The sequence below is a fragment of the Xenopus tropicalis genome, chromosome 1, assembly GCF_000004195.4.
Source record: "Xenopus tropicalis strain Nigerian chromosome 1, UCB_Xtro_10.0, whole genome shotgun sequence".
NCBI classification, from domain to species: Eukaryota; Metazoa; Chordata; class Amphibia; order Anura; family Pipidae; genus Xenopus; species Xenopus tropicalis.
Genome location: NC_030677.2, coordinates 108,156,865 through 108,182,851, shown reverse-complemented (window position 1 = coordinate 108,182,851; position 25,987 = coordinate 108,156,865). Strand labels below are relative to the sequence as shown.

General features: G+C 36.9%; 1 protein-coding gene across 1 annotated transcript in view; it reads left to right on the top strand.

Moving 5' to 3' along the window:
- Positions 1-41: 41 nt before the first annotated feature.
- susd1 (sushi domain containing 1) overlaps positions 42-25,987 on the top strand; it is a 59,358-nt gene continuing 33,412 nt past the window's right edge. The window contains exons 1-14 of the mRNA NM_203891.1: positions 42-364; positions 11,604-11,726; positions 14,315-14,470; positions 17,496-17,645; positions 17,796-17,948; positions 19,184-19,363; positions 19,858-20,037; positions 20,758-20,937; positions 21,417-21,596; positions 22,390-22,487; positions 22,595-22,778; positions 23,170-23,264; positions 24,180-24,366; positions 24,892-24,986. Coding sequence (NP_989222.1) covers positions 280-364; positions 11,604-11,726; positions 14,315-14,470; positions 17,496-17,645; positions 17,796-17,948; positions 19,184-19,363; positions 19,858-20,037; positions 20,758-20,937; positions 21,417-21,596; positions 22,390-22,487; positions 22,595-22,778; positions 23,170-23,264; positions 24,180-24,366; positions 24,892-24,986 — 2,046 coding nt within the window. The 5' untranslated portion in view covers positions 42-279. The remainder of the gene's footprint in view (positions 365-11,603; positions 11,727-14,314; positions 14,471-17,495; positions 17,646-17,795; positions 17,949-19,183; positions 19,364-19,857; positions 20,038-20,757; positions 20,938-21,416; positions 21,597-22,389; positions 22,488-22,594; positions 22,779-23,169; positions 23,265-24,179; positions 24,367-24,891; positions 24,987-25,987) is intronic.

Genomic DNA, 25,987 nt, shown 5'->3' with positions numbered 1-25,987 from the left:
CGCTCTACTATCCAAAATGATCTTGTCAGATGAAGAGAATCATTTGCCTTAAACATGCTAGTGGGGTACATTCAGCTGTATCTAATGTATTGGAATGGTGACTCAGTCCAGCTCTGGACAAGTTGTGCTTCTGTATTGTGCTTTGTGTGTGTGACCTGGCACAGGAAAAAGACATCCTGCAGCTGATAAAAAGGGTCTCTCGGCTTTGGATTTCTGTTACAAGTGCAAAGGCGAAGAACCGAATACAGGGAGGAGCAGTGACAGAGCAAAGTTAGTGCCATGACAACAGAGGGAATTGTGCTTTTACTAGTGCTGCCACTCTGCTTGGCGCTTGCACTACCGTGCCATGCCCAGCTGCAAGATGGTGAGTTCTAAAACTTCTGCATACATTATCCTTTCTTTTTCTTTAATGACATTTCGTATTATCATAGTTAAATAATGTCCATATATTCAGTTATTCCCAATAATAACAAGTCTACCCTGTGTGTTATAAACCGTATTGTTTATAGCCATATATTGTATACAATATATGATATATATATACACACATACATACAGCATAGTTAAACATAGTTGCTGTGTAACAAAGACAATTATATTTATAATTATAACAATTATTTTTTTTAACTGGAATTAAAGTGCTTAATGAAGTAGTTGACCTTAAAACTAACTTTTAGTATACTGTAATGAAGACATCATCATCATCATATCTTTATATAGTGCAAGCGAATTACGCAGTGCTTCACAATATATTTAAACAAACAGGGATCTTAAAACGTTTAACAAATAAGGGATCAGAGAGCCCTGCTCGCAAGAGCTTACAATCTACAGGTACCCATATTCTTTGACAGATTGCACATTGTCTTCAGTTTTTTTATTTTGGGCAGGTTTAAAAATTGAAAAGGGCATGCAGCGCATCAGCATGTTGATAAGGTTCTCTCCCGACTGCCTTCTTTAGTGGCCATAATAATAAGAAAATAGATTAAGAAAGAGAACCTAAGTTATATCCCACTGATAGGTCCTGAATCAGTATACAATTAGTCAACAAGTTATTCAGTGAAATAAACAACCATTTATTGGCTCAAAATTCAAACAAACAATTCAAAAGCATACTTTACCAAACAGTGGAAAGGTACATCCCAGTGCCTCATGGTGCCCACTCTTTAGTGGCCATTATGATTCGATTGTTGGCCCAAGGGCCAGATCAGCCTAATATTGTCCAGCACACATGACCTGATCCTTAGGTAACTGGCCTCCTTATAGCTTGGTTGCAAAAGCAATTACTTTGGAAATCAGAATGCAATAGAATTTAAGAATAATAAAGTAGAAACCATTTGATCAAATTGTATTGTAATCACAGAGTCACACAATGGTAACATGTAACATTATAAGACAAATTAATTTGTTGCTAATTTTAGTATATACAGTAGTATATCCTGTAATCTAAGCAGGATACTGAATAGAATCAGTTTTACTGGTTCACATACATATATATAAATTTATATTTGTCCAAAGATGGACTAAAATTCACAGATTCCAGCTTGTTCTATAACCATCTTGTATAGAAAACACCAAGCTTTCACCTTATAGTTCTCCATTTTATTTTGAAGGCAGGACTTCCACAAAAGCAAAACTTCAAAAACCTGCCTAACATAAAAGCACAAAATAACAAAAACCTATTATATATTGATGACTATTGCATCCATTAAAACATTGACTCATACAATAAAGCCAATGTGAATGTGGATAGAATGCTGAAAGATTTATTGATGAGTGTTACCATCCTGCAATGGTATAGCATAGTACATATACTATATAGAGTGCAAGAGTATATCTCTACATAACAGGGTTTTTCCTTTGTATGGATTTATGTTAGCCCATTTCTTGGGGATCTCATTGGGCTGTGTTGTGAAATAATGAATTGAAACTAAAATGCACACTTAAGGTGGCCATATACGGGCCAATAAAAGCTGCTGATTAGGTCTTTCCTGGTTCATGTATGGGGACGTCTGACAGGCCTGCCCAGCCACTGTCTGTCTGAAAATTAAACATCTTATCATTGGGTTAAAAATCCCACTGGGATGATGGACCGCATTCGCTCGTTCATGCTGTCTTCGCCCCCGAAGGCCTGCATGTGGAATTGCTGTGATCTGATTGTTTGGCCTGAGGGCCAAGTGATCTGATCAACTCGATATTGATCCGTTTGTTTGTACTAGACTTTTCAACCACTTGCCGATTGGTTACTATTAGTGATGGGTGAAATAATTTGCAAGGCATGGATTAGCGGCGAATTTCTGTGTTTCACCATTGGCGGATTATTTCATGAAATGGGTGACAAAATTAGCTGTGTAAAAATTTGGCGTACGACATAAAATTGTTGCGTGTAAAAAAAAAATTGAACACGTCAAAAAAGTTGCATGTATCATTTTTATGTGTTTATTTTTTGCCGCGTGACATTTTCACTGTTTCGCTGGTTTTATGCTATTTTGGGAATCTCATTTTTCGGGACAGATTAGCTCATCACTGGTTACTACAGTATTGGTGAAAGTGAGTTCTACAGTATGTTCCATCTGCATCTCTCTCTCTCTATATACAGTGGTGTGAAAAACTATTTGCCCCCTTCCTGATTTCTTATTCTTTTGCATGTTTGTCACACAAAATGTTTCTGATCATCAAACACATTTAACTATAAGTCAAAGATAACACAAGTAAACACAAAATGCAGTTTTTAAATGAGGGTTTTTATTATTAAGGGAGAAAAAAAATCCAAACCTACATGGCCCTGTGTGAAAAAGTAATTGCCCCCTGAACCTAATAACTGGTTGGGCCACCCTTAGCAGCAATAACTGCAATCAAGCGTTTGCGATAACTTGCAACGAGTCTTTTACAGCGCTCTGGAGGAATTTTGGCCCACTCATCTTTGCAGAATTGTTGTAATTCAGCTTTATTTGAGGGTTTTCTAGCATGAACCGTCTTTTTAAGGTCCTGCCACAACATCTCAATAGGATTCAGGTCAGGACTTTGACTAGGCCACTCCAAAGTCTTCATTTTGTTTTTCTTCAGCCATTCAGAGGTGGATTTGCTGGTGTGTTTTGGGTCATTGTCCTGCTGCAGCACCCAAGATCGATTCAGCTTGAGTTGACGAACAGATGGCCGGACATTCTCCTTCAGGATTTTTTGGTAGACAGTAGAATTCATGGTTCCATCTATCACAGCAAGCCTTCCAGGTCCTGAAGCAGCAAAACAACCCCAGACCATCACACTACCGCCACCATATTTTACTGTTGGTATGATGTTCTTTTTCTGAAATGCTGTGTTACTTTTACGCCAGATGTAACGGGACACGCACCTTCCAAAAAGTTCAACTTTTGTCTCGTCGGTCCACAAGGTATTTTCCCAAAAGTCTTGGCAATCATTGAGATGTTTTTTAGCAAAATTGAGACGAGCCTTAATGTTCTTTTTGCTTAAAAGTGGTTTGCGCCTTGGAAATCTGCCATGCAGGCCGTTTTTGCCCAGTCTCTTTCTTATGGTGGAGTCGTGAACACTGACCTTAATTGAGGCAAGTGAGGCCTGCAGTTCTTTAGATGTTGTCCTGGGGTCTTTTGTGGATGAGTTGTCTCTGCGCTCTTGGGGTAATTTTGGTCGGCCGGCCACTCCTGGGAAGGTTCACCACTGTTCCATGTTTTTGCCATTTGTGGATAATGGATCTCACTGTGGTTCGCTGGAGTCCCAAAGCTTTAGAAATGGCTTTATAACCTTTACCAGACTGATAGATCTCAATTACTTTTTTTCTCATTTGTTCCTGAATTTCTTTGGATCTTGGCATGATGTCTAGCTTTTGAGGTGCTTTTGGTCTACTTCTCTGTGTCAGGTAGCTCCTATTTAAGTGATTTCTTGATTGAAACAGGTGTGGCAGTAATCAGGCCTGGGGGTGACTACAGAAATTGAACTGGGGGTGTGATAAACCACAGTTAAGTTATTTTTTAACAAGGGGGGCAATCACTTTTTCACACAGGGCCATGTAGATTTGGAGTTTTTTTTCTCCCTTAATAACGTAAACCTTCATTTAAAAACTGCATTTTGTGTTCAATTATGTTATCTTTGACTAATAGTTAATGGTTTTTGATGAGCAGAAACATTTAAGTGTGACAAACATGCAAAAGAATAAGAAATCAGGAAGGGGGCAAATAGTTTTTCACACCACTGTATATATATCTTTCATACAGGTGTAGGATTTGTTATCCAGAGACCCATTATCCAGAAAACTCTGAATTATGGGAAGACCATCTCCCATAGACTCCAATTTAAGCAAATTATTTTTTTGAAATGATTTTCTTTTTCTCTGTAATAATAAAACAGTACCTTGTACTTGATCCCAACTAAGATATAATTTATCCTTATTGGTGGAAATACCCCTTTTTCAGTAATCCCCATGTCCCATAACAGGTCCCATAGCTGTATTTTTTAGATCAAATTTTATCTAGCACGATTAACAGGAAATATTACTAATAAATGTATATATATATATATATTCCATTTAATATGTTGTTGAAGCTTTGTCTCAAACAGATTTATCAGTGAAGGGCAAATTGGTCTAAAGTACAGTACTGTTCTGGGATATTCCCAACATTTCTCTACCTTACATTATTATGGACTAGCTGGGGCTGCACACTGACTGATACAGCAATGACTTTGTGGTAGATTTCTCATTTACAACAGCATACAATAGTATATGCACCCCCTACGTTTTGTTTTCTTTAGGGGGACAGGGGACAGTTCCCCACCCCGTTTAGGCTGACAGTGTAAAGCAACTATTCAGGCACTTGAACACTACTCTGATCACCTGCCCACCCTCCCTTTGTTGCAGGTATTCTATGTTGTTTATGCACTTATCATGCCTTTGTTTTATTTTGTACTGTACTCACAATTAATGATTTCAGTATTTGCTTTTTGCAGTGCAGGTATGGGATCCGTTATCCAGAAACCCATTATCCAGAAAGTTCCAAATTACGGGAAGGTTATCTCCCATAGACTCCATTATAAGCAAATAATTCTAATTTTTAAAACTGATTTCCCTTTTCTCTGTAATAATAAAACATAATATAATTAATCCTTATTGGTAGCAAAACACTCTTATTGGGTTTATTTAATGTTTAAATAATCTTTAGGTGTGGAGATCCAAATTACAGAAAGATCCCTTATCCGGAAAACTCCAGGTTCCGGGTATTCTGGATAATGGGTCCCATACCTGTATTAGTATTTGTTGCTATGTATTTGGTTATCTAATTATGTCCTTGCCATTTGGTACTGTTGCCCACGGTTCACTTTACAAGCCCACTGCCATTGCAGTGGCTGACTTTGGGGTATTTGATGGTTTGTTATGGCATGGCAAGGATTTCATAAATATATACTGTACATATATAGTATATGGTATAGGACCTATTATCCAGAATGCTCGGGACCAAGGGTATTCCGGATAAGGGGTCTTTCCGTAATTTGGATCTCCATACCTTAAGTCTACTAAAAAATCAATAAAACATTAATTAAACCCAACAGGATTGTTTTGCATCCAATAAGGATTAATTATATCTTAATTGGGATCAATTACAAGGTACTGTTTTCTTACTACAGAGAAAAAGGAAATCAGTTTTAAAATTCTGAATTATTTGATTAAAATGGAGTCTATGGGAGATGGGCTTTCCGTAATTCGGAGCTTTCTGGATAACGGGTTTCCGGATAAGGGGTCCGATACCTGTATTCAAAAAAAACTGTGGCTGACCTCCAACCATCCAAAACTGGTCTCTGTGTCTTCTTTATATTTACTTTATACCACCTAGTTCTGTTTGTTGGGATTTATTATTGGTCGTGCCTGCCTCTCCACAGTCCATTGTTTGTCAAGGGATGCTTGTTTTATATATGTATACATTTCTCATACATTCTCATCAATCCTTTAAAAGACATTTCTTGTACAATCTAATCTCGCTTTGTTTCTTAGGAAATAATAATGATGAAAAGATGTATATGAAAAAGGAGTGGCAGCTCCACCTGCAGTTATTTTTCTTTTTTTCCTGTTTTCCTTTTATTCTTGAACTCTAATGTGATGACTGTGTTCATGCAAACAATGCCATTAGAACAGCCCAGTTAATTTCTTCCCCCATTTTGTACTTCCTCCCCTTATCGCTTCAAGCATGTGATTGCACTGATGACATTGCTGCCCTTTTTAACAATACTGTACGTAATAAAGAATTTCCCTTTTCTTATTATTGTGCAAAACTCACATATCTCCCAGCTGTTTCCTTATCTTTTAATCTACAGATAAACAATCCCGATCATGTGGCATTTATATTCTGCCCTTTGTTAACCTGCAAAAACACATTTAAAGGGACAGTTATTCCAAACAATCGAAATGGTTTTATATATGGCCATTATAGTGGCTCAGTGGGTGGTGTTCACATATCTCAGTACTGGGATCCTGAGTTTTATTCCACCTTGGGCACAATCTGCATGGAGTGTATGCTCTCCCTGTGTCTGTGTGGCTTCCTTCAGGTACTTTGGTTTCCTCCCACACTCCCAAAAACATATAGGAAGGCAGTGGTGTAACTAGTCTGCTCCAAGTGGGGCCTGGTGCACAGGAACTCCTACCCAGCCCCCCGCATAATGTATGATTTTCCTATTGAAAGGCCCACAGCTGTCATCTGAAACAAAAGCCAACCTCATGGTAATAAATACAGGTATGGTATCCATTATCCAGAAAGCTGCAAATTACAGGAAGGCCATCTCCTAATTATCTTTCATTTTCTCTGAAATCATAAAAGAGAACCTTGTATTTGAGGGAAACTGAGCTGCATGAATCCTTATTGGTGGGGAAACAATACTATTGGATTTAATTCATGATTAAGTGATTTTTAGCAAAATTAAGGTACGGAGATCCAAATTACGGAAAAATACAGGGTCCCAATCGAACTGGAAAATGGGTGTCACACCTAAGTATGTAACAAATGTGCTTCAGTGGATCTACAACAAGTAGAAAAGCAACAGATGGTACTGCACAGTTAATTTCAGGCAGCATCATTTAATTGAAAATATTTTACACATTTTAGCTATTTTTTTTTTTTTTTAAATCTACATGTGAGTGGGGCAAGTTAATAAAATACAAACCCCCATATGTTATAAAAGGTGCAGTAACCCATAGCAACCTATAAGATTTTTGCTTTTAAACTGGTAAATGCTGCCTGCTGATTGGTTGCTCTGGGTTACTGCTGCTGGGCAAACTCAGTGCCTTTTATTACATAACCCCCAAAGGGGGTGGCAAAGGTGGCAACCCTATGCCTCTAATTTGCATGAGCTGCATTTTTGCTTCCACTGGCGAGAACCATGGTGGTGTGGATAAAATAACCGTTTGAGCTAAGGAAGGCTACTCAGAACCATAGACTGGGTAAAGGGATATCACTCACAATGAGAATAAGGAAAAACGCCTGGGCTTAGGGCGGCACAATTTTAGGAGTGGCATGCCACCCAAGCCGCACAGAAAATTTGCTTGCATAAGGAGCAATGGGGACAGGACGTGCAGAAAACGTCAGCTTGTTCTCTCCCCACTGCAATGTACGTGAGTTAAATGGATGCACATGCGCATATACACTGGAGTGGGGGGGAGCAATGGGGATGGCCTCGGGGTGCCACATTAAGAAATCCGGCCCTGTCTGGGGGTCTGTAAATAGCTGCTACATGAGGAGATAGTTTTATGGATAAGCGTTTTTTTCATAGTTTGGATCAACACACCTTAAGTCTGCTTAAAAAAACATTCTATAAATATTAAATAAACCCAATAGGATTGTTTTGCCACAAGTAAGGCTGTAAGCATGTTAGTTACCATCAAGAACAAGGTTAACAATACACCTTGGTGATATCATAGTCTACATCTGAAAGCAAAAGTGTTTGTTTTTTCTGTTGGACAACTCTTCCAATAAAAACAAACTTGGACTCATTCTTGACTGTTCTCATATAATTCCAGTCTAGATTTTGCTACCCATTTCCCTTTTCCCACTAAGAAGGATTTACTAAGGGTCAATCTGAATTCTTAATCTTGTGAAAAAAAATAATCTTGGCAATCTCATTAAAGTAAAAATGATCAAGGAAGCTTGTTAGGAACTGGAAGGAAGTTCTAGCTATAAAACAAGATTGGGTTGTAAAACAATGACTTATATGATGATGCAATTGTTTCAATATTATTTCTATAAAAGTCAGTAGAGGAAGAGCTTATACATAGTGGGATCATTTGGCAGTCAATGTTCGTATCTTTAGCGGCTTCATGTTTACTTGGCCAGATGTCTAAACTTAAAAAGGAAATTACACATGCATATTAAGCTGTTATCTCTGGCCATGTGTCACTGCAGAGGATCTGAGAGTGTTGCTGTTTGTAAGAACTTAAAATTATATTGAACTATATAAATCATGATATATTCTTATATACAGAATACTGCAGACTAGCAGCCATAATGTAAATGTTTGCTCTGCATGCTAGCCTTATAATATACTAATATTAATATTAAAATAATAAAAAGCTTAATACACAAAATTAGCAAACTTTAGTTAATGACACTGACTGAGCACAATTATGTTGTTTATATTGCTAAAACATGGTTCAGTGAGTGACAGGGCTGGCACATATTGGAGGCTACAAGCATACAAAAAAGATGGGGATTAATAACTAGTAATATAGTATCTATGGAAGTGCAAGTATTTACAAAAACAGTATTTTAGTATCTATGATAATGTGCCTATTCTAATATCTATGCAAGTGTTTACAAAAACAGGGGTTTTGATAAAAAAAAATTGACAAGCCGCCATGCCATGTCAAGGTACCGTATATACTCGAGTATAAGCCAATCCGAATATAAGCCGAGGTACCTAATTTTACCTAAGAAAACTGGAAAAACTTATTGACTCGAGTATAAGCCTAGGGTGGGAAATGCAGCAGCTACTGATAAGTTTCAATAATCAAAATAAATACCAATAAAATAACTAACTCTGTAAGTGGAGAAGAGGGTCAACAAAAACAATATGATACCTTAAGAGTACTACCCCCTTAGCTCAATCAGCAACCAAGCTAAAAAACAAAGAGTTAAAGTCCTTCAAAACTATATATGTATTTTATATAGAATATAAAGTGCAATGTCTAGTGCAGAATGGGGCAGGTGAGGATGGTAGATGAAGATGGATGTGGGAGCGGGCCAGGGCACTGGAGGGTCTGGTTGCGGGTGGCCTAATTTGCACATAAAGGACAGAGGGTGCTAGTCTGGAGGGACCCATGGCACCCAACTCAAGTATAAGCCGAGGGTGACTTTTTCAGCACATTTTGGGTGCTGAAAAACTAGGCTTATACTCGAGTATATACAGTAAACCGCATACGGTGGTCCTAACTGTTTACTTCCTGTCGTATTATGAAAGGCTGACCCTCCCTGCATTGTAGCATTTTTTGGGTTTAGTGTCTCCTGACCTGGGCATTGGTTCCATGCTATTAGCTTTTATAGAAGATTACCAAGACCACAACATTGGCTCAACAGGCTTAATCCTCCCCTCTTGTGGCTTGAGAAGGAGAGAGACTGCCCAATCCAACACCCATAAATTAAAGGCATAAGACTACAATTTAAAGGGGTGCTACAAATACATGGAAAATACTGTATTTGTAAATATTTACACTTATATAGATACTATATTCCTAGTGAAACCTGGAGCCAGGGAATGTGCATTGATCAATCCCCCTCTCTTTTGTATTCTTGTAGCTGATTTGGCCAAATTAGTTGCACTTCCATTGTACTTATACATTTTTACTTAGCCTTGAAGTGCTCCCACCAACCTCTCTGTGTAAATATTGCAGGCTATACCATGGTTTGACTTGACTGGATAAATAGGCCATAAGGGGGTATGTTTGCATGTTAAGCATTATTTGAATCCCATTATAAAGCAATTAGTACAGTAAGTAGCTATAGATAATTGTGACCATAATATTGTATTGCTTTATGTATGTTATAAAAAAAATTCAGTTCTACACTGGGTCAGCAAAGATACCAGGAAAATTATCCATTTTATGGTCAAATTGGGGTGAAACTTTCTCAGATAAAAACCTGCACCCCCTCTAGTCCTAACACAGCCTTTTTCTCAGCCTGCATCCACCCCCCTATTCGCATTTCACATCACTGCTTTGTTGCTAAGGTAATTTGTAGTTCAAGCTATAGAGCTGCTAAACAAAATGATAAATTATAAAAAAAACCACAAACAATAAAAAATTAAGACCATTCAAACTCAAACTATCCCTCTCTACATGATACAAAGGCGAACAAACCCCTTTAAGTTCTGGTAGCTACCATTTACTACCTGATACAGTGAGAAGCAAACAACTTTCTCTCTCTACTAATAATTAAATAACATTTCAGTTAATTCCCAACAAAAGGGAGTAAAAGAGACCTCTATAAGCAGAGTTGCAGCCATTGTTCTTTTACATGTGGTGTTTTCAATGGTTTAAAGTTAAAATCTGGAAAAGAAAGTGGTAGAGTAATTCCAACAGAAGTTGTCTCATGTGGGAACATTGAGATGAATAGAATTAAGCATTTTCTAACACCTAGATCTAGTATCTAAAAACTATAAAGATTTTAATTTCAGGCCATTATAGTTTCACACAATGAAACTGTCTAACCAAAAAGATTTTTAATGGAAATCAGTTCCTTGAATTGTTGCAGAGGGGCATTAAAAGGGGTGTTGACAATTCCAATTTTAATTCCTTTAGACTATGAAATCTTCTGGCAGTGGGGAGTTTATATAATAATCATGATTCTCTTATTGTTGCAAGCCCTTATTTGGCAGGAATGTAACATGACTGTATGGCAGCTGGCCTTTTTTTAAGCAGATTGTTGCAAATGTTTTTTTCTAAAAATAGCCGGATTTTCCTGTATTTATCCCCTGCCTCTTACATCACCGATGTTATTAATTGGTGTTATTTCTTCAAGGCGAAGAAGTGCTTCCTTAGACAAGAACCATTTCAAGACTGAATACAATGGTACAGGAAGATATAATAAAAGAGTATTTTAGAACAAAAGTAGAATCGGCCATACCATAGCAAACTTGATGGCAGGTGCTGAAAAGTGCAACAACATGTATTATACATAGGCAACAGTGCAAATGAATTTAAACTATACATAGTTATATAGAAAGACATTTGTGGTGTGTTGTACCTCTACTGAGCAACATAATTGCATGCAGATTTGGGTGCACACATTTCAGATCTGTATGGTTCCATGTACAGGTATATTATTCCCTTACTCCTTTTGTACTGGTCTTAAGTGTATGTTAGTGCTCAAAAGTACAATAATAGAGACAGCAGTTCCATGCACTGCTATGAAGGAGTATAGAGGGCCAAGTGCAGGTCCCAGAAATTAGAAAGATCTACCACAACATTTGGGATATGAGGAGGACCTGAACTGATTTTGCCTGTAGGGCTCAGAAACATGAAGCATTACCATATTTTTGTTGCTAACGTCACTATTAATGACCATATTACTATTATGTTGATATGTTGACCAACAGGCTGACTTTTTTTTATTCTATAGATGCATCAGGCCAAGATGTATGTAAGAAATGCCATACAAATGCCACCTGCCTTGAGAGAAACAAAAAGTATTCCTGTATCTGTAACTATGGATTAATTGGGAATGGAAGGACACATTGTCTGGGTAAGTAGGTATCCTTAAGAGAGATACATTTACTATTTCACTGAATATTTTTCAGTGTTTAAAAAAAAAATGCCTTAAAAAATGAAAATGGACCGAACTACTGAAAAGGTATAAGCAATGAAAACAATGCATAGTATGGTTTTATGCAAAACCATGGGTACATGGCAAAGGGGATCTTGTGGGCCATTATGTTTAAGGCCCTGCAAATATTGAATATTGGGTTTATGGTTGAAAAAAACCCTTGTGAAAAATATGTTTATGTACTTATCCAAATCAACAGAAGACCAACATTTAATATTCTATATATTATTCAATTCTTGCCAATAGAGAAGTTATTATTGGGCTGGGCTAAAGCCCAGGGTGAAATACACTACATAAAATAATATTGGGACTAATAAGTTAAGCATGTACATAGTAGTAGCACCCACAACTGATCTTTACATTGTATATGGATGTAGTGCAACAGTACTTTCCTTGTAGCATTGTAACAAAACCTGCAAATAAAGACACATTAATTCTCTGGGATCATCCTTGTCTTGTGAGACAAGTGCTTTGATCCTAAGTATATAGGTAGAATCTCTGCCATAAAGCAAGCCAGCATTTCCAAAACAAGATACACAATAGTTTCTGTCATAAATAAACATTTGTTATTCCAAAGGTATCATTCCCTTTATTTTTTTCTTCTTCACAATGATTTATAGGTAATTTACTCACCTCGATTTAAAAATTGCAGCCAACGTTACAAAAAAGGCAAAATCACAAATACTGTGGCAGAATGCAATAAATGCAGCAAATTGTTGTCTTGAATTGAGAGAAAGGTATCAGGCTTCAGATTCTCAGGGTCTGCCCTCTAGGAGGATATGTAAAATATGCCCACCTTGAGGTAGGCAATATTAAGTTGATCTGGTCATTTGGCCCAAGGGCCACACAATTGGATCATATTGACTGAATGCAGGCCATGGGATTTTTAAACCTGCCTGTTCAACATCTGGTCAGATATCGGTCCAATAAATAGTGGCCAATACTTTTATGGGCCCATGTAAGATTGTACAGCGCTGTGTACCCTTGTGGTGCTTTATAAATAAAGTTATACATACATACATGTATGGCCACATTTGTTAATTTATGGGTTGCGAGCTAGAATCTGGGGTACTGCAGGTCTCAATGCTGCACCTGCCAACTATTTACTGAAATAAGGATTTGTAGATGAACATCTATTGGGGATTATTTATTTATAATTTTTGTACACATATCCATGCACACAGGCAGACAAAATATATGCTTTTTCATATTTATTGAGGTCCAATACTACTGTCAGTTGCTTTTTGTGTTAACTTTTAAGTATGTAACAGAAATGCCTATTATATTGCAAATGGAATGGTCAGCCTGGTGCTGTGTTTACAACCTTCTAGTGTACCCCAAATAGCTGTATTTTAAGCACAAAGGGATATGTTTGCCGCAGGGATTCATTGGAAACAGCTTGTTGGAAAAGCTACAGACAGTAATTTAATTCCTTGCTGAATGTTTCATCTGGCAAAGTTAATCATTCTTCTATGGAAGAGAACCAGCATCTGTCTTTTGCAGCCTTGCCTTCAGGCAACTAACACACAAATGGTTTATCAGGCATATCATACATAAAATGAAAAAATATCCATTCAGCATCAATTACATTTCACAATTAGGATCATAAAATCTTTTTGAGTAATTACCTTTCTGTTTAATTAGGAATTTTCATTTCTTACCAGAAAGAGAACATAGATAAATTCAAGTGGAAATGGCTGAAACAAATGTGATATAATTTACTTTTAAATGTATGTTCAGAGAACAGAGTGGAGCACACCCGTCACACCCGTCGAAAAATAGACTTATAGAGAAAGAGTACCTCTCTCTCTCTCTATATATATGTATGTATATATACATATATATATATATATATATATATATATATATACTGTATTTATATGAAATAGTCCACAGGGTGCACACCATGTGCAGCAACAAAACCTGGGTGCTGGTACCAAAAAAAATGCACCGTAACAAGGACCGTACTCCTAGGATTTAAAGACATACACAGAAACCTGAAATCTGGAGACGAAAAACTCCAGATGAACTCGTTTTTTCACTCCAGATGAAGGTTTCTGTGTGAGACCGAAACGTCGAGTAATTAACCTTTCTATTTTTGCATTTACATTTTGCTCACAATTCTTAAAATCCTAGGAGTACTGCCCTTGTTCCAGTATCTATCTATCTAAATTATGGAAAGCCTGTCTCCCATAGACTCCATTTTAATCAAATAATTCAGAATTTTAAAACTGATTTCCTTTATCTCTGTAGTAATAAAACAGTACCTTGTAATTGATCCCAACTAAGATATAATTAATCCTCATTGGATGCAAAACAATCCTGTTGGGTTTAATTAATGTTTTATTGATTTTTTGGTAGACTTAAGGTATGGAGATCCAAATTATGGAAAGACCCCTTATCCGGAATACCCTTGGACCCGAGCATTCTGGATAACGGGTCCTATACCTGTACATTCAAATAAATAGCAACACATTATTTCTAAAATATGTGTTTCTATTTTGCAGATAAGGATGAGTGCCAGATTGGTTCTTACAAGATCTGTGGGAATCACACAGCATGTCACAATACACATGGCAGCTTCTTCTGTGTCTGCCTGGATGGATATCGGCCTTCCAACAACCACAAGCACTTTATACCTAATGATGGCACGTTCTGCACTGGTGAGTAGATTTTTACAAAGGCTGCCAAAGTTCTCTACTTATCTGCCTTTTCCTATGGCCATATTATTTATTACACCATTTAATAATTACAGTATCTTTCAGATGATTTAACTGGGCCTATTAGTTAACATTAGCAAAACTAGTTATTTGTAACCATTCAGAACCAGAACACATAAATGGCTCAGTTACTAGCAAATCATAGGTGCAAACTGACATCAGTGTAGGACCCTGTAGCAACCAGTTCGAACTCCCTAGTAAATGAGCCTAGAAAAATGTGCATGTGGGTGTCTCATCAGTGTGTAACCTGAAAAGTTAGCTCTGATGTGGCATAATAATATATGCACAGAGCTCCAAATGAAAAAGTATCTAGCTGTAACACTCACTTTCTATGCATATGTATTATTTTCACCTTAATTATAAACAATGGAGGTTCCAGGCAAATAGGTTATAATACATGCATGGTTTATTTTTATTGTTCCAATTTAATTAGCATCCAGTTTTATTTCCTGCAATATTGCATCCATCACAAATAATACTACACAATCATTATAATAACCTGTGCTGACATTTGCTTATGGCCTCATTTACATGTATTTTCAAAATATTTCAATTCTTGACACTAAAGAAGTCTGACAGTTCTGACTCTGTATAGAAGATGTAATTTTATTGATATTAGATCTTTGCCTATTTAGATTTTCCTATTTAGAAAGGGCTAAGAGAATCAGGGTGATATTTTAATGATAAATATTATATCTACATCGAGATAAATAGTGCAAGTAGACTGATGGTTCTATTATGATTTATTACATTACTGTTGGCATTGCTAAACATTGGTATGATGTAGTTATTTATCTTTAGGATAAGTACCCATATACACACTGGAGAGCACAGAGAACAGCCATTTGGCACTACATAAAAGTGACCACTATCAGCCGCACACACAGAGAAAGACACTTGCTAAAAGCAGAATAAAGAATCCATACCTAAAAGTAATTTATCAAAAATGGGTAAAGGTACAAAGTGCAAAATATGGGTGCAAAAGCCCTTGCGACTATGAAATTTTCATATAGCCTCAGAAGTGCAATCCTTTGCTCTCCCAGAATGCTCTGCCATTCTCCTCATGCAATGCTGTCTGTGATGGTTGGCAGTGGCACATTGACATTCTCTGGCATGCCCCTACAATGCACCATATGTATAACGCACATGACAGGAATGTTAGGGGATATACATCAATAGGAAACCATTTCCTAACCTAACAGTAATGTTGTTTGTGCACTAGGGCCTTGATTTTGTATCCATTAGTTCTCTTGCACCTACACCTTTGTAACTGTGCCCTCTTTTTTTCTGTGTTTGGTGGCAAATAGCACAATATTTTTTCTGCAACTTTTTCCATACTGAATATTGGGCTAAAACACCATGATCCTCCAAAAAAGTTATCATGGATGATTTACAAACATAGGTGCTAAATTGCGCAAGTGCAGTTCCCAGTAGCTCTTAACATATAACAGACTATTCAAAATTAATTGCTAACTGGTTGTTACTAGTAACTTCACTTGTGGAATTTAGTATGTATGTTTTTCAATCAGTGCAATCAAGTACTGTACAAAGGGGTTGGATTTAGTTTAGGCTTCAAGTGAATCTTGTGTGGAGGATCCAGTGTTCATTCAGATTGTTCTTTCTAGTCTCTACCAAAAGCTTATGTTTTTTGGCACCTACATATAGATACATACAAGTTTGCTGGCATAAAGTATTGTTATTTATGGCTAGTATCCGAGCTAGCAACATAAACATGTGTGCATTGTTATACATAAGAGTGTTTTGCATTTCTCAGTTGTGAATCCAGTCAGTAAGATTGCAGAAAATGGTTGCTGAGCCCATCCTTTAACACTTTTTTTTAACTTTTTTAAGGTTACATATATGTTATTTATTAAATCATATTTTGAACAATAAATAAACATAGGCCCTTTCATGAAATGTAGAACGTTTAACAATGTAGGACTTTTCAATCAATAGTTCTCCATTACCTAAAGCAGAAGGAAAGTAAGCTTTATCAGAAAGGTTTATGTAACTACAGCCATAAGCATTTACAAAAAAGCTACACTGAGTCCTCTATCAAAAGAAACAGAGGATTTCTTGTCTCCTTTTTTGTAAACATGTTCTTAGGGTATCTGACTTCCTCTCGCAGAAAAATCCTTCATTCCCTGGGCCAGAGTCTGCACAGCTCTCTCCTCTCTTCCCTCTACTGCCCCCCCCCCCTATAAGAATTCATAAAACTCACTCCCCCCACCCTTAGGAATGTGTGATCTGAGCTATAACAGGTAGAGCTGGAAGCTATGAACACCAAGCTAAAATAGCAGCTGCAATCAGAGAAAGCTTCTAGGGCTCTTTACTCAGGTATGATAAAGTATATAAATATGATAAAGCAGAATAAATATAATGTTCTAGGTGGCTCTAATGTGGCAAATCTATTGGCAGTAAAATGCCAAAATGGCCATCTTTCTCCATTATAGAGAGGTACCAGCTGCACCCCCTACGCACCCAATATTTAAGCCACTGTTCTATAACACATCTCGGAGATGTCCTTGCTGAAACCCACTGTGGGCAGCATTTAAGAGTTTGTTTGCTCAGCATTTACCCATTAACAGGCCAATTCTCTTGGTATAGTATATATAATACTAAATTCTATTAACTTTAGTCATAGAATAAAATCATTTAAATGAATCCATCCAAATTTTCTTTGTATCCCAGGCCTATCACACATCTTCTTGTTATCACCATTCACTAGATGAGAACTCTTGCATTAAAGTAACATTGTCACTATGTATTCTAAATATCTTGCTTTCATTTTCTCTTTGTATTCAATTAATGAATTTTCTAGAATTTCCATACCATTGAAAATACATTGAGGGCAGGACAGAACATTCAGTAGAATTTTGACTATTCCCAAGCATTAAAAAAAATAGATTATTTTAGTTGTACTACATACATCTACTATATATGTATTTTTTATTATTTTCATGAACAGATATTGATGAATGTGAGTCAGCGGATATCTGTGGCTATAAGGGAAAATGCAAAAATATCCCAGGGAGTTATGAGTGCTATTGCATGGATGGCTATCAACTGAAAAATGGAACAGAACCATTCCAGGCCAACAGTGATAATGGATGCGTAGGTAATAAAATGTCCTACCTTGTAAAGTAATAGTTTTCAATAAAATCAGTCACAAGTAATGGCTGTGATTAGCAAAAAAAAACCTTCATTGTATGTGTAAAATTGTATATATAACTTTAATATTTCTTATTTCTTGATATGTGATGTCCAGATGTTGATGAATGTGAAGCAGAAGACATTTGTGGACATAATGCGAAATGTAGAAATGTCCCAGGAAACCATGAGTGTTACTGCATGGAGGGATATAGGCTAAACAATGGCACAGAACCTTTTCAAGCACATAGTCGCATGAATTTATGCTCAGGTGGGAAAATGCTAAAAATTATTGTAAAGATAAACAATTTGTATATTGCTGTAATCTGAAAAAAAGACACAATTTTGCCAACCGTGTTGCTAGATTCACCTATGTGCCAATGTTATTTAATATGTGGATGTAACAAAAAAGGCACGCTTTGCATCAACTTGGGTTGTAAGGTTGGACACCATGGGTTACAACATCTTCCTGCAGTCCATTAAGTATTAAGCCAAAATCAGAATTCAATGTATTTGAGCACAATATGGTTCAAACATTTTTACATTATGATACTTTTATATATAATTATTATATGCAATATATCTAGCATGGTTAAACATGTTGCAGAGGAACACCATTCATTGCAAATGGAACGTCATGTTGTACTTTGCTGAAATGATGGCACCATTAAAGTCTGTCTCTCTGAGAATGGATGTTAAGTATGAGGTCCTTATGGTCTACATGTTTGTTCTAACAAAATACAAAACTGTACGCACTCATGCCCACCTCTTTATAGACGGGGGTCGGGGGGCAGAAGGGCTGGGGCCCACCAAGCTTTTTTTTTCCGGTGTCCCACCAGCCCAGTCTGACCCTGAACGAGGATCTGCTTCTCTCCACCTGCCTAAAAAACACAGGAGGAGAGGAGTGGAAAGTATGCCACGTGTGACTGTGGAACTAGGAGGCAATACACACTTAAGAGCCAAGTGAATAGGGATGGTAGCCATGACATTGGCAAATCTTGTTTGTACAAGCAAAAACCTCCAGGAGAGCATGAAAGCTACTTGCACCAACACTTCTGACTTTTTAATGAATGAGCCAGATGAGCTAGACAGGATCAGGGATCCCATCCAATGAGGAGATTTATCATAGAAGAAAACATGAAGACAAACCAGATATACAATGCTTAACAGCTTTTTTTTTTGAAAGAGAGTTAATTTTCATGCCATCATTTATGCCAAGGAGATTTGCAGAAACAAATCTACCACAGTCCAAAGACTGCAATTGTCTATACAAAATATGAGACAAATTATAAGAAAGAAAAACGTTAGGGGGGTAATTTTTTCAAGCTATTTTTGTTAGCTACCAGGATGTATAAAAGGGGTTTGTCTTTTTTTTACAAAAAAACAATTAAAAATAAAGACCAATTAAAAGGTTGCCAAGTTTAGGCCATTCTATAACATACTAAAAGTTAACCTGAAGGTGAGCCACCCCTTATAAGTAACTTTGAATATAACTTTTGTTCATAGTTATTGATTGCGGACAACCACCTGCGCTTTTACATTCTCAAATGAATCTAGAAGGCAATACTACGTTTGGAAGTCAAGTGACATACAGGTGTGATGCAGGATTCACTGCTACTGCGGGACGCGCCATGTCCATCTGCACTTCTAATGGGACATGGGAAGGAGCCAGTCTTGTTTGCACAGGTAGAAGGCTTCTGCACAGCATGAAAAAAATATTTGTTTTTACTTCTACATATGAAAAAACTTTATATCTGTTCATATTCTACTGGCAAACCCCCTAATGATGCTAATCAGCTCCCCCTACTGGCAATACAAGAAAATAATAAAGGTTGATAATAGTGGAAAATTAGGCAAGACTGAAATTGCAAGCTGAGTCAGTAACACCTTCACTGAAATTAGAGAAGACAGAGCAAAGGAAACAATTATGCCAGTACTTAAAAACCCAGTTGTTGTTTTTGCTTCCTCCCTTAGTGACATCTTTGTAAGTATCTGTTTCTTTTGCATTTGCAAATTTTCCTTGTTAGTTTCCTCTTTCCTTTTGAAAAATAGTCCCACGAACCCATGTTTTACATGACTCCATGATCCCCATTTTGTGTGATGAAGCAATAGGAACAAAGAGTAAGTGATATAACATAGCAAATGCTTTCTGATGCAAACAAATGCAATTCTCTGTCTAGTTATAGACTGTGGTTTTCCACCAGTCGTACCCAATGCACTAATAAACTCCTCAGACAACACCACGTTTGGAAGCAATGTGACATACACATGTATGAAAGGATATGTGGCATCCAGTGGTTATGGTTTTGCAAGATGTGCACAAAATGGAAAGTGGGAAGCAGCTACTTTGTCATGCCAAGGTGAGACTCGTAATGTGTGAAGATTTCGATTTTTAAAAAATAATACTGATGATGAGAGGGACATATCACCTTTGGTTTGCAAAACAATTTGTTGACCTAAAGGGTTCTGTGTAACCAAGGTCTTTACATGCCTGGTCAATGCATCATAGGATAAAATCCTCATGTCCCTCTCCCACAGCTTAAAGGAAAACTTGACCTCACTAACTCACATATGCCCCAAACAGTAGAGGCTAATCAAAATACTTAAACTCTTGTAGTTAAAAATATGTATTGTTAGATACATTCGCAAAACCATTCACAGTTTGGATAGACTGCTAAATCCCAGTAACTGACTAATGAAAAGGTATTCAGTAAGCAGGGGCATAAATATACAAGAAGCAGACCCAGGAGTGTAGGGGACTCAGTAAGGCCCTAATTATTATATTTCAATATATCTTGGTAGAATAGGTCAACTTTAGGGACCCTAGACTGAATTTGCGGTGCTGCTCAGTAACATCTAGTTACACCACTTTCAGTAAGGGACCAAGCTCCCAAATATAGTTTTTGCAGCAATTTAATTTTGCCTAATAATCCTAAACTGTGTCACACTTTCAAAGGAACTATTAGAAAAATAGATGTATTGTTACAGATGGAGCACCAGATATCCTGCTTGATTTCTGAGGCTGTCTCTGGAGCTTAATAGCTAATATGTTTCAGTAACATTTTCTTATTCATATACAGTGGTGGATTGTGGCCAACCTCCATCCATTCAGCATACATCCTCAAAATTTGCAAGAAACACCACTTTGGGAAACACTATAGCATATGAATGCATGTCTGGCTATGTCAAGCAGAGTGGGAATGGAATTGCTGTGTGTAATGAAGATGGAGAATGGGATGGAGCTGACCTTATATGTAAAGGTACATTTAATAATAATCTAATTCTATAATACAGTGCTTCCATATCAATTTGAGGGGCTCCTAATGCTGGTGACACATGAGCCAATATATATTTGTGCTTAGAATATGGATGTTGATGATCATAAGGGGGTATAAGAATAAGAGACAGTATTTGCTGTAGTTTTACAAACCCATGGAAACCAATTAGCAGGTCACACTGGTATGTTGTTAGAAATCAAACAATTGTTTGGTCACTGTAGGTTTAAACTTCGGCCCTTTTATTACATTGCCCTATTGTATTACATCCTTCACATTAAACTAGCTAGTCTGCATTTTGTGGTGGCCATCATAGATCTGAGGGCTATTTTAATTCTGTTATAGTCAGTAGAAAGTGACCAGTCATTATCCCCACCCCTCATATGCTGACTTTATATAAGCAGTTTGTTTATTGGCTCTATCATTTGGCCCATATCAATTAATATGATGTCATTTTCTTTCAGAAATAAACTGTGGGCTGCCACCTCCAGTTCCCAATACACAGGTGATTTTGAGCGGAACAACAAACCTTGGAAGTGAAGTGGAATACAAATGTGTGCATGGTTACTACAACCCTGGCAACAGAAGTGTGTCAAGATGCACCCTAAATGAAAAATGGGAAGAAGTAAATGTCACATGTAAAGGTAATTTTTTTTATTAGCAATAATATTTTCTACTCCAGCTAGAGTAAATTTTTTTGTCAGTTCACATTAAAGGAGAACTAAAGGTTAACTAAGAAGTAGACTAAAAATGGGCTCATTTTCATCCCCAAGTGCAGTTGCAATGCCTGCTTGCGTCAAAATATGCTCTTTGCACTTCCGTATAATTGCGCTTAGCGCCACTCAGTCCTTCCTGCCTTCTACTCCAAATAACATGATGAATGTGCTTGAATTTGCACTTTGCTTGCTGCACTCAGGAACCTACATACACCCTTATGTTTTGTACTTCTGTACAAGCAAACACTATCCTTTAGCAGTGAAGATTAGTGATGAGCGAATCTGTATTTGTCCTGTGAATTTTTTGGTTGCCCGTGCTTTTTTTGACACAACCATGCCCAATTTGACGCAACAGCGCACAATTTTGACATGGCCGCACTCAATTTGACGTGCAGAGATTTTTTTGTGTGACAAATTTGTCCAGGCGAATTTTTACGGAACTTTCGCTAAACAATTCCCCAATGGCGAAATGCGGAAATTCACTGCAAATCCATGACTGGCGAAAAAATTTGCTCATCACTAGTGAAGATCTGTGCCCCCTATCCACCATATTGGATTCTGTTAGGAGTTTTAGTGTCACTAGTTGTCAAGTTCAAAGGTGTTCCAGCGACACATTTGTTATGTGTGGCCTGAAATGGAAACAAGTTCACCCAGAAACTTTGTAAGAATGCTGTAATGGGTTTCTAAAATTAATTTGAATAAGTTCTGTTGTACATTACAGTGATTGGAATTTTAATTGGGAACGTGACTGTTTTCAATGAGACGTGTCTACGGTGGAGAAAAAGTTCTGAAATAATAGACTGGGAGATCCTATATAAGGTAGGCAAGATGTTTTCATTGTTTTCAGGTTATTACTATATTTTACTTAAAGAAATCATAAAGAAATCAAATGTCATTTCCCCTTTCTCTTTATTATGTTATAAAAGTTTAGCATTCTTGGAAAAGGATGGCACCAGATACATTATGTTCATGAAAAAGATTTCAAGCTCCTCACAAACAACAGTTTTCAGTGTTTGGATCTTCTTCCTGGAAATAACTACTTGGTGATAATGAGAGCTGTGTTCCCCGAGATGCAGGAAATATCAATAAATATAACGTTGGAAACAGCTAGTAGGTAACAATAAAGAAAAATTCTCAGCCAGGGTAAAACATTGTAATTTAGATCTGAGTTCAACTGTGGTTTCACATCATTAGATTCTTAGAATGCCTTTTCATGTTATTTCACAGTTATAAGCTTGTGAAACATTATGCAGCTCATACACTTATTTTAAAATGCACATTTGCACATAAGACTGACTACACAGAATAATCTATGGAGTTATACTGTACTGAACATTTAGCAGGTAAGTGTAAAATGAAGAAGACACATACAGTATTCTGTGGATTTGTATATATAATAAATATAGAGAGATATAGATATAGATTTACAAATCAATTACACACAACAATATTATGGTTAAATAAATGGCGTTGATTCAATTTTTACTTACTTTGTCTGCAGTGATAAAGAGATTTGGTGACATTACACTGTTCAATACAACATGTCTGCAGTGGACAAAGAGTTCTGGAAAAAATGAAGAACTAGAGGAATACACAGTAAGGACTGGGCCTGTACAGAAGATTCTGATCTGTTATATAGCATACATGGTAGCATTAGTTCTATAGGAAAAAAACAGCCACTAGAATTATTTGGTATGGAGTTACTGCCAGAATGTCCCTTGCTTTCCTTCCAGGACAGTTTGGTACAAATAGCCCAGAATGATTGATATTTATCTGCCTGTGTGTGACCAGCAATGGCAGCTTAAAATGCTTAGACCTTGAGCTCAAGACATGGGCTTCTTTCCTTGCTTTTTGCCACCTATATTTATACCTCCTATCAGGGTAGAGGAAAAGCATAGTCAAGTTGTAATGGGCTGTGACGAGGGCATAGCAAGATGTAGGGTTGAGTTTGTTGTGTCATAACAGTGCCCGGAAATTTCTTGGATTTGAATTCTAGGAGGTTAACATATCAGTAAAGTCCAAACAGTCTTTGCACGTGTAGATAGAGGCAGCTCCTGAAACATACTCTAATATTGTTATATACATATATAAACTGGAAATGTAGTGGTAAGTGATAAATATGATATTATGAGAACAATTCACATACATTCCTTTTTTATTTTTTGTGAGCTTTAACTCTATGGGGCACATTTACAAAAGCACGAACGCTCCGAGCGTATTCTCGCCGTTTTTTTCGGGCGTCCGTAAGACTTTTTCGTACGGCGCACGACTTTTTCGGACATTTGTACGAAAAAATCGGAAAGGTTTTACCGCTGTTTATAATTGTTCAGTATGAAAATTTCGTGACTTTCGGATCGCCAATACGATATTATCGTGACTAATACGATTTTTTCATAAGCATTTTCGTGATATTTGCGATCTTCCGAAATTTTTGTTTCCAATGCGATTTTTTCCCATTCATGATTCGGATTCGTGGATTAGTAAATGTGCCCCTATGTCTCCTGTTTTTAGGTCTTGATAAAAGGACAAGTTTGGAAACCCCCAAAAATATCGCTGAACATAATGTTTAATTTCAGTACAAGCAGTAGGAATCCGGTGCTATGTTTAATGCTGCCCCCAGAGGAAGAATATATTGTTAATGTTACTGAATCATCCACAGGACTGTCTTCATCTATTCCTTTCCGCACCTTGGGGCATGGTAAGTGCATGGTTGTAGTTGCTAAAGAAAATTTCAAAAAAGGAAACTATGTATGTGAAAAATTGTATCTTTCTAAGTTTCTTTTCAGTTCAAATAAGGTGAGTCTGTACCTGTGTCTATTTTACCTTGTGCCCACTGTACATTTCAACTTAATTTTGCACCTTGTGGTTTGGGCTGAATTGCCACATGTTCCTAAAAAAAAATCTGTATTTTTAATTCACATACTGTATTTCTTTGTTTGTTTGTTTGTTTGTATATCAGCATTTCAAAGTACATATTGGCTGTTAGTAATGAGCATGGTCTGTTTGGCATATCAAACGTAATATTTGGAGTGTATTTCAGGAGTAATATATTTAAACTAAACCAAAGAGATCTCACCATAATTTGAAGGGAAAAGTGCAACCTAGACTGCAATTTCTCCAACTTGTTATTTTGGAAAATACCAGATTTACCAGAGGTTAATTTAGGGATGTGAAATCAAATGAAAACGCATGGTCTCATGTTGGCTGATCCTGTTTGTTGTAGACAGTGAAGATGTCAGTGGCACAGCACCTTTGGGTGAAAATTGTTTGCAATGGAACAGAAGTATAGAGGAGAATGGGGTGCAAGAGATTTATAGAGTAAGTACTGGACCTGCTGAACATATCATTTCTTTCCCACAGTAGTATGAGAAATTACTTAAATTGTTTCACATTTTACTCTGTTATTAGGTAAACAAAGTTCAGGTCACTTAGCTCTTTTTTCACCAAAATTGTTTACATGTGTCTGGCTGGGAAATATTCATAGATCTATTTAATCTATAAAAATGTTTAGTAAATCAGGTAGACTTAAGGAACAAAACTTGAAGCAACACAAATGGTTCTGCACAATGAGGGCAGTGAGGTTGTGGAATGCCCTTCCTAGTGATGTGGTAATGGCAGATTCTGTTAATGCCTTTAAGAGGGGCCTGGATGAGTTCTTGAACAAGCAGGGTGATTGTGATCTCAAGAGCTTCAGTCAGTTTTATATATGTATATGTGTAAATAACTGATTTCAAATTTTTCTCATGATAATGTAGGAAGATAAACAAAGCTCAGGACAATAAGGGCATCAAAATACCTTTAAAATTGGCTTAGATGATCTTAAGATCTACAGCTAGTTTTATATATTTATGTTTCAAGTACATGGACTTTTGTGAATGTGCCAGTCAGATAGGAGAGCATTGGGCATTGGGTCGGTGTACCCAGGGCAGCCTCATCTACAAATGCAGTACTGGCTTTGTGAACCTGAAGTGGAAAAGTGGAAACTCATTATCAGCCCTTGAATTGTTACCAGATTTTCCCAGCACCTTTTCATGACACAAAGAAGAAATTTGCATGTACTTTGTTTATTTATAAAAGCTAACAGATGAAAACAATAAAAATGCTAAAAATAAAAATACTTAAGTACTTACATACTTTCAGTGAAAAAAATGTTTCAAAGGTAGTAATCAAGTATCAAGTGTTAGGAATACCATGTAATACCCCCCTGCCCCCCGGCATTACTGGTCTCTGCACAGGGCATACCGCAGGTCTTTGTGCTCTAAAAAGAATAATTAAGCAAACATTCAACATTATTTTTAGGTGCAAATATTTTTTCAGAG